This window comes from Piliocolobus tephrosceles, chromosome 2, assembly GCF_002776525.5.
Source record: "Piliocolobus tephrosceles isolate RC106 chromosome 2, ASM277652v3, whole genome shotgun sequence".
NCBI classification, from domain to species: Eukaryota; Metazoa; Chordata; class Mammalia; order Primates; family Cercopithecidae; genus Piliocolobus; species Piliocolobus tephrosceles.
The window spans coordinates 189,252,674-189,268,032 of NC_045435.1; the positions used below are offsets into that span (position 1 = coordinate 189,252,674).

At 41.4% G+C, this 15,359-nt stretch overlaps 1 protein-coding gene across 1 annotated transcript in view; it reads right to left on the reverse strand.

Annotated features, from left to right (window-relative positions):
• The window catches only part of ATP13A4 (ATPase 13A4), a 157,967-nt gene that overhangs the window by 108,693 nt on the left and 33,915 nt on the right, over positions 1 to 15,359 (reverse strand). Inside the window, exon 2 of the mRNA XM_023214899.2 lies at positions 8,808 to 8,981. Within this exon, the coding sequence (XP_023070667.1) occupies positions 8,808 to 8,981 (174 nt within the window). The remainder of the gene's footprint in view (positions 1 to 8,807; positions 8,982 to 15,359) is intronic.

The following is a 15,359-nucleotide window of genomic DNA, read 5'->3' on the forward strand; positions in this document are numbered from 1 at the left end:
CATTGAGAAGGCTTTACCTCCTCTTTATCAAAAATACTAACCAGATCAGTCCTTGAACTCTAAAAAAATAGGTTTTACAAGAATTCAAGAGTGCATTTCAAAAGTCGAATGTATAAAAAGGACCAGTGTTTGACCTGGACTGAAAAACAGAGGAAGAAACTTGGACATTTTTTATTTCCTATGGCTTTGTACTTTCTGACCCTGGAAATGCCAGATAAACTTTTAGATTTGAATGAAGCAAGTTATCTCGTGATATGGTTTGGCTGTGTCCCCATCCAAATCTCATCTTGAATTATATTTCCCATAATCCCCACATGTCATGAGAGGGACCCAGTGGGAGGTAATTTAATCATGGGGGCAGTTACACTCATGCTGTTCTCATGATAGTGAGTGAGTTATCGCAGGATCTGATGGTTTTATAAAGGGCTTTCCCCTTTTTGCTTGGCACTTCTCCTTGCTGCTGGCATGTGAAGAAGGATGTGTTTGCTTCCCCTTCCACCATGATTGTCTAAGTTTCCTGAGGCCTCCCCAGCCATGTTGACCTGTGAGTCAAACCTCTTTCTTTTATAAATTACCCAGTCTCGGGTATGTCTTTATTAGCAGCGTGAGAACAGACTAACACATCTTGCTTACCTAATTCTATCCTTTTACCGTAAGAACCTCATCCCTTGAAATTTAAAAGCAATATAATGGTCATTTCAAGTTCAGGCCAATGCTGTGACTTCTCTTGTGTAGTTCACCACACAAAAATATAGTTCTGGGCTTGCCTTAAGAAGAACCCATTTCAAAGTTCCAATGAGACATTAGAAAATGAGTAATTTTCTCCTGGAGATGGATACATTGCAATGCTAAAACGCTAAACTCTAGCTAAGGTGAAATACCTAGAGGATTATGGATAATGTAATAATAAATTTCTCAGGCTATTCTAAAACACTGCACTGCCTTTATAGACCCATAACTTTGGTATAATTCTTTCATTTTTATATCTTTCTTTTATTTTTTCTTTCTCTTTCCCTCTCTCGGCCAGACTTGCTGATGATGCTCTTAACATCCTGACCTCATATTCCCAATGTTTTTTAGCTTGGAAAAAAGATGACATTGGCTAGAATATAGGATTTAGTTATAAGATACATAAAGTTATAAGTTTTGGAGAAATTCTCACAATAATTATTATCTCAGTATATGTTGTCCAAAAAAAAGAGGAGGGAGGGATAACACAATGAGGTTATTAACAAAGCAAAGCCCATGTTTATGTTTGTATACAAAACAAGGAAATCTAGAAAACTCAGTATACATTTTTTGGAGAGACCAGGATTTGGGGCTCGCTCATTTTTGTAGTTGTTTTCTGAGGGGAAATGGAGCAGTGGTTCATTAACTGAAACTTCTGGAGATATAGTGTGTAGTAAAAAGTTGACTAATGCCCACGGAATGCCTGCATGCCAAGTAGTCTTTATTTCAGAACTTTACACATATCACATGCTTAGTCCTCACAAGGAGACAGGTATTATTACTAGCCCCAGTTAACAGAAAAAAAATGGAGGCAAAAAGAGGTTAAATAACCTGTCTGTTATGAATTGAGTTGTGTCTTCTCAAAATTCATGTGTTGAAGCTCTCACTCCCAATATATTTGGAGATAAAGCCTTTAAGAAGGTAATTAATGTTGAATGAGGCCATAAGGGTACACACTAATCCAATAGGACTAATGTCCATATGAGATGAAGAGACACCAGGAGTGCAAGAGCACAGAGAAGAGACCCCATGAAGACACAGTGAGAAGACAGCCTTCTTCAAGCCAGGAAGAGAGGCCTCACCAGAAACCAACTCTGCTGGCCCTAGATCTTGGACTTCTGGCTCCCAGAACTATGAAACAATAAATTTCTCTTGTTTCAGCAAAACCCAATGTGTGGTGTTCTGCTATAGAAGCCTAGCAGGCAAATACACTGCCCAAGGTCAAGAGCAGTGCTGGGAATCAAATCCAGGTACTCAGAATCTAGAGTTTATTCTTCAACCACTTCACAATGCTGTCTCTGTAGAATCTGGTCACTGGACAGAGAGTAATTAGATCTCTAGTTCCAACTCCAGTTCAACTCTCATCTTACAGCTATGGGACCCTGAGAATTTTGTTTAATTTCTCTATGCCTCCATCTGTAAAATGGGAGAAAAATAATCTCTACTGGCAAGGACCAAATGAGACAACTATATGTAAAGACTTAGCAAATTGTTAAATCATAATATAAATGGCCCTGTATTATAAAGGATAATAGCCTCAAAACGATTTATCTTAACATTGAGTCGTTTCTCAGAGGTCAGCTCACAGAATCTCAGAGATTTCTGGCAAGATGTCTAATGAAAAACCAGATTGAAATGGGGCCGGGTAGGGGAGTGGGCAGGAGAGCAGGATTCGGAAGTGGGAATGTGTACCTGAAAGAACATAATGCTATATTACGAAACATAATGAAACATAATGCTATATTATTTTCCTCAACTGTGACATTCCACTTTAGTACCCTTGAGATAAAATTCTGGAAGGAACAGTGAGACTATTTATTATAGATTCAACTTAATTCAACTTATAAATTAATTAAGCCCTGCTGTGGCCATGTGCTAGGTGCCATGGGGAATGAAATGTAAACCACAATCACTGTCTTCAAAAAGCTTATAATCTAGACTGTCCAGGGGGAAAAAAAAAAAGACTGAGAAGTTCCAGGAATAGAAAGCTTATAATTTTAAAGGATCAAAAGCTATAAAAAGGAAAGCAGCATAGTGAGAAAAAAAAAAAAAGACTCAGGACTTAGAGAAAGACTTAGGTTTCAGTTCTTTGCCCCCATATTCCCTCTACCTGTGTCACTCTCCATGTGCCTGCCCCCAGCGCCACTGTCACCTTTTAACTCTTATCCTTTGGTGCTCAGAAAGCCTTCCCTGACTGTTTTGACTTAGACAAATCTCTATTATATAATCCTACCATAACCATGAACCTTTCCTAAGGAGTACTTTTAAGAGGTGGGTTTTTACATTTACTTGTGTAGTGATCTGACTAACTCCATGAGGTCAAGAACCCTGGTTTTATTAATCACACGCACTCACACACTTGCCCATGAGCCGGCACTGTTGGCTGGCATGCAATGTGTGCTCCTCAAATGCAGGAAAGAAAGAGAGAGAGAAGGAAGGAAAGCCTGGCTTTGATATTTACTGGGTTGTAAAGTCATTTGGTCTGTCTGTATCCTCATCTGCAAAATGGAAATGATAATGCCCATTTTCCAGGGTTGTTATGAGAATTAAATAATCAATGACATACTGCTTCATAAACTGTAAAGTGAATAGTATTTTAATATAAGGTAAAAAGCACTACAGCGGTCACAAATGAAAACCCAGAGCTAATGCAGGACAGGTGATTCACTCCCTCCCTTCTGAACTGGGGCAAAGAACGAATCAACAAAGACTTAACAGAGAAGGTGATATGGCTGAGGAATGAGGAGATTTTAGTAAGCAGAAACAACACCTACTTTTTACATTTACTTGAGAAAGAGAAAGCATGTGTGTGTGTGGACTCCTCACTAGAAAATCACTCTGTAAGGACAAGGATTTCCATTTGTTTTGTTCACTGTTACGTTCCCAGTGCCTGTGCCACTGTCTGATACATGGTTGGTGTGTAGTAAATACTAACTCATTGAAAACATAAGCGAATGAATGCATGCATGAATGGAGGGGAGAAGGAATTATCAGAAGACACTTTATAAGCAGGCACAAAACTGTGTCTTGTTCCAGTAGAAAGCGGTCCTGGTGTGGGAAGCATGGGCTGAGAGACCAAGTTGCAGAGGAGGAGTTGGGAGGAGAGGAGGTAAGGGACTCCGTGAACACAGATGCTGCTGCCTGACAAGAATACTGGCATGCTGGCCAACTTTAAGATGACATTTGCGTGACTGATTTGCAGAGTTTCTAAGTTTTTGAACTAACGCTCCTAGCCCTGACATCTTTAATTGAAACTGAAGCGAAAATGCTCCCCATTAAAACATCAAACGGAAGTGCCTTGAGTCAGGCCAATTTGCTAATCATCACAAAGTTCTCCTCTGCACATCATGGGTCTTTGACAACATGTAACCGACAATGACAATGAAGGGAAAAATGTGTTTGTAATGACAATGAAGATGGAAGCTATGAAAATCATCAGGAGCATCTGAATTCAAAACAGCGAATAGAAATCATGTCATTTGCATAGAAATGTGGCATTGCTACTGATACTGGTTAAAATTCAGAAGTAGATGAATAATGAACAGAATGCCACTTTTTAAATTATAAAATAAAAAACCTAATTACTCTTATCTTTCAGAAAAAATCTCTCGGAGTCCTTAATAAAAGAAGAACTGAAAATAAACTGTGTACTGAAGACTTTCAGTCAGCCTTTTTTTCTTTTTTTTTAATGTCAAGAAATGACTACCTAATCAGTATCTGTGATAATGATCTGTAATGTTACCAGCGTGAGATTGATGATAAATAGCAAGTACTGATTTTTTAATAACATGAAGAACAGATACGCAACACATTTTCAGGTAGGAGTCATCCAGTCCTCCTTAATGGAAAATCGTTACAGTCCAGCTATTATAATATAATTCAAATAAAATCTTTTTAAAGTGTCATTTTAATGCAAATAACTTAGCAGCAAACTTTTAAACTATTGGTGCCCAAAGCTTATTTTTATCTAAGTCTCAGATAGTAAGAATGTTTGAAATAATTGAGTTCTTGTCTAATTACATAAAGACTAATTTAGAACCTCATTTATTTGGAGAGTCTCTGGCATAGCAGATCCATTTAAAATGACACACAAGAGCAGGTAATTAAAAATTAAAGTTGAAATCAAGATGAAAAAGGCAAGACTGAAGCTGGCTTAGACTGCTCTGATTAGCTGTGGAGGGGCAGTGAAATTCGACAGGGGCTTGACAGACTGTCAAAGATGCAAAGAAAGAGGCAGGATGATGGAATGCAGCTCCCAGGGGCAGCAAAGCTTTTTTGAGTCTTTCCAGTATACGTGCACTTGCAAAGCTGGCTACATGCAACTAGGAGAGATCATCTGGCTGAGTATGGATGAGAGCTGGAGATTCCCAGTCACAGAAAACCTTCCCTCATGTCCGTTGTCCCAGAAGGGAATGCCAGGCTCCTGGCTAATAAAGAAAAGGCACATTATCCAGATGAGCAAGACCATTAGACACGGGTGCCCCTTGTGCATAGCGAGCTCTTTTGTATACAACACTTTTGGAATGGCTTGAGCAATGACACACAGACACACAATCAAAACGGTCTTTGATCATGCATTTTAGTTTGCAAATGCCTTTTCCATAGACAACAGCCCTTCATTCTCACACTAGCCCCATTTTACAAGTGGTGAAATTGAGGTCCTGAAAAGTTACGTAACAAACCTAAAGTATTAGGACAAGAAATCAAAACGTTTGACTCCAAATCGCAAAACACATCATCTCCTCATGTAGTGACACTCTTTTTTTATTCACTCTTAGTGAATTTTTTTCTCTTTCCTCCCTCTTCATTTTCCTCTTACCTATTTTCCTCCCTTCCTTTTCCATTTCCTTGCCCATTTCCTCTTATTCTTGTCTGCCATAACTCTGCCAGCAACTCAGAGAGCACAGCTCAGCTGAGCAGACCATCTCAGATCTGAAGAGTTTGCTGATGGACCCTGAAAGGCAGAACGCGGTTCTGTTTCTACTGCAGCAAAAGCATTACCCTCTGAGAACGAGGTGAGGGCACACAGATGTACTTGTAGCATACAGTTAAACTATGTTCATGCCAGAAAATAATCATCTGATAGATTCTTAAGTTCCCTTGGAGGGTTTGATCTATAAAAGGGCCCACATGGAGTCTTCCATAGATACTCATGTCCCTGCTCTGAGCCCCGGAAAGCAAATTTTACCCCTGCCCCAGAAAGGCACTCAGGCTATGTATGGGAAGGCCACTCATAACACTTCACTAAATCTGGATTCTTCTCTTTCAGATGATAAATATATACCATCTGAGCCATCAATCAAATGTCTAGGTCTCTATTTCTCTCCCAAGGACCAAGTGAACAAGTGAGCTCCCAAATGGAAGTGAAAACTAGTTACAGCACTTTTTCTCTAAATATGGCCCCTTACCAGAATCATTAGCATCACTTGAGAACCTGTCAAAATGCAAATTCTTGGGTCTCTGGGACTAGGACCCAGCAAGCTGTTCTGATAGTCTCTCTAGATTATTCGGATGCCAGTTGAAGTGTGGGAACCCTGGTCTAGATACAGTTCAGTGGAAAAGCCCTTGACTAGGAGCCAGGACTCTTGGGACTTAGTCCTAGTGAGGCCCCTCACTCACACGTGGGCTAGGGGAAATCGTGTCACCTCTCTAGCCCCATTTCCTCCCCCATCAAATGAAGAAGTCTTTTGTGGGGTGCCAGGCACTCTTCTTTTGTGCACATCCTGTGAGTCTTCAGGAAGGATGACACGAGGCATCAGCGAAGCACAGCTCCAGCTCAACATCACCAATATTACTTGCTCTTAACCACAATAATCTCTTGCTTCCTTCAAGTCTTAAAGCTTATTCTCTAAGAATCTCTAATAAAATTATAGTTGAACCCGAACTTGTGGGAAGATGCCTCAATTATCACCTATATCAGCTAAGCTAGAACAAAGAACAAGTATTTCTTTTCTTTTCTTTGGTTTTTTGTTTGTTTGTTTGTTTGTTTGTTTGTTTTGAGACAGAGTTTAGCTCTGTTGACCAGGCTGGAGTGCAATGGCACGATCTCAGCTCACTGCAACCTCCGCCTCCTGGGTTCAAGAGATTCTCCTGCCTCAGCCTCTGGAGTAGCTGGGATTACAGGCATGTGCTACCACGCCAGGCAATTTTGTACTTTTAGTAGAGATGGGGTTTTTCCATGTTGGTCAGGCTGGTCTCGAACTCCTGACCTCAGGTCATCCACCCACCTTGGCCTCCCAAAGTGCTGGGATTACATGTGTGAGCCATCACCCCTGGTCAGAACAAGCATTTTTTGAAGGGACAAAGATCCAGAAATGAAAGGTGAGGCTGGTCCCAATGGAGCAAGTCAACCAAGACCAACTTCCTCCAGTTCTCAGTTTCATGGGAGTTTAGCCTCATCTCTGTTAGATTTCAGATTGAAATGTAGATTTTTCTGGCCAGTTATAAGGCTTATTGCTATCCTCCTCTCTCTCTGCATTAAATAGAATATGGATCTAGAGAGATGGTTATATATAAAAGGAAGCTAAACTCCCAACAGAGGTTGATTTATCAAGAATGTGGTTGTCATTCTGGGTCATTTGGACCGATGCATTCTTATAAACGCTCAGTAAAAGTCAACCAGAAGAGAGTCCTCTAGGAGACTGTCCTTTCACTGTCTTTAATAGAAACATCCACTTCAGCCCGTCAGCCACCACATAGTCACGGGGTCACTACCACATGCCGGCATCAGCCACCACAGTCACGGGGTCACTACCACATGCCGGCGTCCGTCAGCCACCACATAGTCACGGGGTCACTACCACATGCCGGCGTCAGCCACCACATAGTCACGGGGTCACTACCACATGCCGGCGTCAGCCACCACATAGTCACGGGGTCACTACCACATGCCGGCGTCAGCCACCACATAGTCACGGGATCGCTACCACATGCCGGAACTGGGGGTGCAGCAATTCACAACTTAGAAATGGTCGCTTCCTTTGAGAAGCTGACAGTCCCGCAGGGATGATGCACGTTGTCTGAGTGCCATGAGTGCTGTGAGGAATTGGTACGGAAGGAAATACAGGGAAACCTATCCAAAGCCAGGGGCTTTTATGAACAGAGAGAGGCAATGACCTCAAGGGCAAGATGGCTGCATTTTTTACCCTAGTGTATCTGCAGAATGTGACATGCTGTCAGCAATCAACTGGGACACGCAGCATCCTCCTCAGAGGGATGCTCCCCACCCCTTCCCTTCTTTTCTTCAGGAGTCACTCCAGTGCAGGGAGTGGGTTGTATCAGGAATCGAGAGGAAGGGTCAGTTTGAACCTAGTAGCCTATACCCTGACTTGACTACTTCACAGTTCCTTTTATTTTTAGCTATTAACATGGTTGTTCCCTGCTCTAGCATTCACAAAACTCACAATTTTAAAAGAAATATATTGTGAAATAGCTCTTCTTAATCAAACCTCACCATCTACAATTTTTAATTTAACTTATATATAAGATCGGGGTACAGGTGCAGGTTTGTTATATAGGTAAACTTGCTTCACGGGGGTTTGTTGTACAGATTATTTTATCACCCATGTATTAAGCTTAGTACCCATTAATTGTTTTTCCTGATCCTCTCCCTCCTCCTACCCTCCATCTTCTGACAGACCCCAATATGTGTTGTTCCCTTCCGTGTGTCTATGTGTTATTATTTAGCTCCCTCTTATAAGTGACAACATGAGGCATTTGATTTTCTGTTTCTGCATTAGTTTGCTAAGGATAATGGCTTCAGCTCCATCCATGTCCTGAAAAGGACATGATTTCGTTCTTTATTATGGCTGCAGAGTATTCAATGGTGTACATGTACCACATTTTATTCATCCAGTCTATCATTGATGGGCATTTAGGTTTGTTCCATGTCTTTGCCATTGACCATACACAAATTATTGAATTCCTGCTAGATGCAAGGCTGTCTTGAAATGTAAGAAACCTAAGACTGAAGCCTCCGCCTGCTTCCTGTCTTGTGCACATCTCCCTCCAGTCATGTCAAAACACATTGTTCAGAAACAAAAGGGGGGTACCAGCTACATAACCAGGTACACACTTACTGTTGTCCTCAGCAACACAGTGTCTGCTTCTTGTAAGGAACATGGGACACAATGTGCCCATACATGCCATGCTGGTCTCCAGTAAAACACCAAGGGGAGGATTCCAAATGAGAAGATGGATCCGGCAAGGCAGAGACTTTTCCGGCAGCCTTGAGTCCGATAGCCAAATATCTCCTGGGACAGAATCAAAAAAATCCCAAATATTGGTTAAGCACAATAAGCAATAAATGAGCAAATACTGATTTTAGTGATGGAAATGGAGGCAGAAGTGAAGGAGTTGAGGAGGGTGAGGAGAGGGCAGGGTGAGGGATCGAGAGAGTGGAGAGGGAGTCTCCACAAAGAAGTATAAGACATGACTCCAGGAAGCAAGGAAGTCCCAGTCTAACTAGAACACCAGTTTCAATCCTTTGAGCACCTTGCTACCCTGTGCCAACCACCGTGCCAGGTGTTTAGAGGTGTCGTCTTATTTAAGTCTCCCAAGCATCCCTGTGTTTTCCACGAAGTGAGATAATTACCCTCATTTCATACATGGTGAGACTCAGCTTAGAGTGGCGGAATGGGACGACCTGCCCGAGTCCACACAGCTAGAATGTCCCACTGCTAAGACTCCAACCCAGGTCTGTCAGCCGGCTAGCCGATGGCAGTACCAAGAGATTCCCTTGGCTGGCATCAGCAGACACAGGAGAGGGAGAGAAAAGAACCAGGCCTTGAGATCTGAGTCAGCATTGGGTGAAAGTATTTGACCATAAGAGGATTAACAAGCAAAGGCTAGGTTGCCCTTGGGAGTTGGGGTAGAGTTGTGCCTTCCCACGTTCCTTCCTCATTCAGTAACAAACAATTTTATGTCAAGGGGAAAAACACCAGAGGGACTATTTGGTTTACTTCAACTCATTCTACTGAGCACTGATGCATCACGAGAGGATATTATTAGACCCCAGAGGATATATACAAGACAAGAGTCTCACCTCTAATAAATGTATACTCTAGACAGATGTCTTCCTTCCAAGGAAATTCTGAGATAGAATAGAAAACGGCCCCTGAAGTTTATGGTCTTAGTCCCGCAGCTTTATCCCACAAAGTCATGGGTATACTTTATACTGGTTATGATGGCTAAAATTGAGAGGTAGTAGAGTGTCCTGGTTAAAAGCACATTCTCTGGACCAAGACTCTTTGGGTTCAGAGACTAGCTCTGCCACTTACTGGGCGTGTGATTTTTCAGTACATTGTCTAACCTCTGTATCCCTGTTTGTCTTCCATAAAATGGGATAGTAATACTACCCACGTGACAGGGTTGTTGTCCTGTGTAAGCGTTTACTACGGCTGTTGCTGCTATTGCTTGATCACGTGTCCCTGAAATAGACCTGAAATTCTATCCCTCAGTTTATTGGCAGTTAAGAACAAGAATTCCTAGTGTCAGTAGTTCTGCTCTTGCTAGAACTGTCTCTTAGGATAACAAGGGAGCTGGAACATAAAACTTCTATCAACTTCTCTATCTCACCTGATAAAGATTACATTGCCAGGAAACGTTCTGTGATGCTTGGCTGAAGGTTGCTTTTGTGTGTAAACATTAGGTTCCTTTCTATTATTAGCAACACATACAGGTGCTGACTGGCTTTCTTAGGCATTGTCCAAATTTGGCATAACCGATAAAATGTTCTCATTAACTCAAAAATGATCTCTTAACTAATTTTGCGAAGTAGAATGCAGATTCTGACATGAATACTCTTCTGCTCCAAGCTCAAGCTATTGCTGTCCAGATGCCAAGCCTGGAATGGCTCTGTCCCCTCATCACACTGGCAGCAGTGCTCTCTTAGTCCCACACAGAGCAGTGTCCCAGTCTTCATTGCCTTACTTGCCCTGAGTCCAGCTACCGTTCTTTCCCACGTGCTTTTTCTGTTTCAACACTTTGGCATAGATCAACTTCTACCTTCTGACCCAGCCATTTTTTCATCTTTTTAAAATATTATATTTAAAAGTTTCCTTATATTGCCAGTCAGTTGAGCCCCCATGTAATATGCCTGAGTTACTCTGTTCTACAGCAAAAACCTCTGTTACCATGCTTTCTTTTATGGGCTATGCAGTGAGGGCTGTCTATAGCTTCCAAAGTGTCTTTGTGATTACTGTCAAGATAAAGTAAACAGCAATTATTATCTTAATTCTCCATTAAGAAAACCAAAGTTCAAAGTTACTATAATATCCTTAATAGTAATAATAGTGATTATTAACAACAAATTATTGATAACAGTGCTAGCAGCTAACATTTATTGGGCACTTAATAGCCTTTCACTAAGCATATGATACATATTCTCCCATTTAGTTGAAAAATATTAAATTAATTAAATTAATTAATTTAATAATTAAAAAATATTAAATATTCCCAAGCCACAAAGCTCATAACTAACTCAAAACTGGGCCTCCAGTCTAGACCTCTGCAGCACGTGGAAGATGATGTGGGCTGGCCATTTCTACTCCTATGCTCTTCTTTATTCTTTTATTTCAGTTCAATTTAACAAATGTTTGTTACATGTCCACCAAATGGCAGGCATGTGCCACTGAATTGTACTAAGTTGAAGTGAATTGCATTGAAGGGACTATTAACAGATATTGGGTTTAAAATTGCAAAAATCAGCACAGCGCTGTTATTATCATCCCATAGCAATTCCCTTCCTACATTTATGGAGTACCTTCTATATCCCTGGGTATGCTGGAGGGAACTGTCCTTGCTACACTGCACTCCATCCATTCTTACCTCCCACAGAAAGGGATCAGTTAGGAAAAAAAAAAAAAAAAAGGACTATTGGGAAAATGTCAAAAGAATATCACACAAATAGTCAAGTTCATAGCAGGCTATGTGCATTATGGATCGGCACACTGTCCCTTTCTTTATCCCTTCCCTACCCACACATTCTTCTTCCTCTGTCCGTGGGCATCCAGGTCCTTTGCATCTCTAAGGGCTTAAACTTTGGTCCAGGTGTCCAGACCTTGTCTCCTGCAGAGCTTCTATGCTCAAGGAGCCAAATTCTGCTCCTCGGAGCAATGTTTTAAACCGTCTCAACTAATAGAACCTTCTCAGTATCTGTAGACCCTCTCCTCAAAGAAATACACACTTACACACAAACATCTTCATGGATATTTAGGGAGGATCCCACGGCCTAGGAAAGGTCCTGCTCTAGAGGTTTCATGAGATCGAATCAAGGCTTGTCTTCCAGAGTTTACCCTCAGTACTTGAACTTAGGGCCTGACACCAAGTAAGCACTTAACAAATGTAGAAGTATGAAGACACAAGTGGGTGGAAATGCAGGTGAGGTGTCCACTGGAGCAGAACACTCCTGTCCCAAAGAAGGGCCAGAGGGCAGTGTCACCACCTAGGGGCCTATTAGTCCTGAGAGTGGTTCTCAGCCTTCCAGTCCCAGAAACTATCAGCAGAACCATCTCTCACAGGGAATATTCCATTTAAGCAGATCTCAGAGACTGGGATTAACAAGAGAGAGAGAGAGATGTATGCTGCTGTCATACTAACCAGACAAATACATGGGTTGGTATGAAGAGTGCATTCTCTCCCCAGTGACACCATCTCCACCGTCCTGATTGACCTGCTAACAGAGCCATGTGCAAGCATAGTACTTAAAACAGGCTCTGGAGTCTTCTTTGACCATCTCCCACCCTGACTGGCACATGTCTTTTTTAAACATATTAATTCTTTTAATCGAAGTACAGTCCAATCTTTTTGGCCTAGAAGTCAGTTTGTCTCTTTAAGAAAATGTTGCATTTCTCTATAGGCTTCGTTAAATATTTCAAAAGCTTTAAAGTTTCCATTTTTTAAAGTTTACTACCCTGAAGATAATCTCTTTTCCCTTATTTCTGAATTTGGGGTGTTAAGAGCATCCTTCACTGTTATTTCCAGGCCCTACACCCAATTGTTTAAAAGGAATGCGTTTAAATGGATTTACCTTGCTGCTTGCCCAACCCCAACATCTATTAAAATTCCTGCCTCTGTACAGTTTCTTCTTTGCCACTCTTTAGTACTAAAGGAAGTTTTTCTAAGTTTCTTCGAAGTTAATTTGACTACTAGATTCAGGTGAAAACTTCTCAACATGAATGACCTAATCTAGAAATCTTAAACTGGAGGCTCAAAAGGAATGTCCTGCAGACTCGTTTCTTGTTTACTTGTTAAGAATTTCTAAAAACTTTAAATTGGTCCCCCAGTTATTTTCACGTAAAAATTATGATTTCTACTTTTTTCTTAAAATAAATTAAAATGGTGACAATATTGTTCCCACATTCTTGCACTGCAATAATCAGTTGGAAAGCAAAAAAAAAAAAAAAAAAAAAAAAAACCCATGTATAATATAACCCAGGAAATAACTCAGATGCCATCCAGTGAGTGAGACGTACTGTGGTGTGTCCACACAATGAGATTTAATACAGCACTTCAAACGGTTGAGCTCCAGCAACACACATCAATGTGGATGACTCTTAGTAATGGAATAGGAAGTGAAGAAAGTCAGTGCAAAGAATTGTAATAGCATTATAACCTTTGTATAAAGTTGAAAACAACTAGCATTTCAATTATTTGGGGGATATATCTAGATAAAAGAAAACCATATAGGAAGGAAAGCAAGGGAATGATGAACACATGATTTAGTACAGTGGCTGCCTCTGTTGGGGAAAGGCAGAGGAATGAGAGGCCACACCGTTACATGCAGATGACTGTCCAATCCTAGCTTTTGTTTGTGGTGATGCGTTCAGCACATTATTATAAAGAACTAATTAAGTAGCTAACCAAATTAATGCAATACAACATGGGCAAATAATATGAGTACATCATGAACCAAAGATTATGGACAATCTAACTGTGAGCACCTCAAGTCTTAGGGGAAAAAAAGAAGAAAGAACCAGCCAGAGCAAGTACCAGACGCCCCCTCTAAATGAGCAGGTGCCCTCTTACTGTCTGTGCTTCCTGCCTTGCTTTCTTTTATCCCCAACACTGAGGCTATATGTTAGGTTCCATCGCACATCTCATGCCAGACCTGCTCATTGGAGCTGCAGCCTCACCCTGTAAGCTAGTGGTTCTCAACCAAGGCAGAGTTTGTCTCCCAGAGAACGTTTGGCAATGTCTGGAGATATTTTTTGGTCACTCAATTCTCAATTGGGTGAGTTACTTCTGGCATCTGGTGGGCAGAGGCAGGAATGCTGCTAAGCACCCTACAATGCAGAGGACATTCCCCTACCTCAAAAAATTTATCTGGCCCAAAGTAGTGCCAAGATTGATAAAACCTGCTTAGGCATTATTGTTTCCTCCCACCTAAACTAGGCAGATCTCTAGGTCCTAGTGCCTAAGATGACATCTTCAGCACCCAAAGAACTACAATATTTTGATTTTGAAACCCATGGTAAAAGAGGATTGACACTTAATACTAAATGATCAACAAAGTAGGTAGTGGTTGCAATGTAGCCCAACAAATCATTTCACAGATAAGGAAACTGGGGTACTAAGAGAGAAAGCAGATTGCGCATGTGATCTACCACCTGCCTTCCTCTCCTACTTCATCTTGGACTACTCTCCCTCTGTATCACACTGTACCAGCCATGAGGACTCCTTCCATTTTGTTGAATTCACCAAGCCCTTTCCTGCCTCAAGGTCTTCCCATGGCTTGCTATTTCTCATTCTTTCAGTCTCCTTTAAATATTTGCTTTTCAGAGAGGTCTCAGCCAACCACCCTATGCAATTTAGCCCCTAATCTCATGTGCCTTTTATAATACTTTTGTAGAATTTTCACAATTTGAAATTTGTTTTTTTTTTTTTTTTTTTTTGTTGGAGTCTTGCTCTGACTCTGTCACCCAGGCTAGAGTGCAGTGGCACAATCTCAGCTCACTGCAGCCTCTACCTCCTGGGTTCCAGTGATTCTCCTGCCTCAGCCTCCTGAGTAGCTGGGATTACAGGTGCTCACCACTGTGCCCAGCTACTTTTTGTGTTTTTAGTAGAGACAGGGTTTCATCATGTTGGCCAGGATGGTCTCGAACTCCCGACCTCAGGTGATCCACCCGCCTCACCCTCCCAAAGTGCTGGGATTACAGGCATGAACCACTGCGCCTGGCCTGCAATTTCTATTTTTTGCTTGCTTTTCTGTTTCCTCCTTTCCGGTCCCCTACAACTAGGCTTTATGTCATAGTAGGATCAATTCAAGTTTTTTCTTCCAGTGTTGTTTACCCAGCATCACATACATTATCCGCATGTAGTGGGCACTCAATAAATATCTGCTGAATCAATCAATATATAAATGAGTGGCTATATTAAAGGAAAGAAGAAAGGAAGGAGGCAAAGGTAGGAAAGGGAGGGAAGGAAGGATGAAGGGCAAGAGAGAAGCAGTGAAGGGAAATGAATAAACCCGTACTCTCCTTGTTCCTAGCCCAAGAAATTTAACTGTATTCTCTCCTTGGACACTAAAAATAAAATCAGTCCCCTGAGGGGAGGAAGGAGAAAACATAGCAACTCTCAGATGCTGCTCTGTGCCTTTGGTCATTAGGAAATGTTAAACTAGTCACACCATT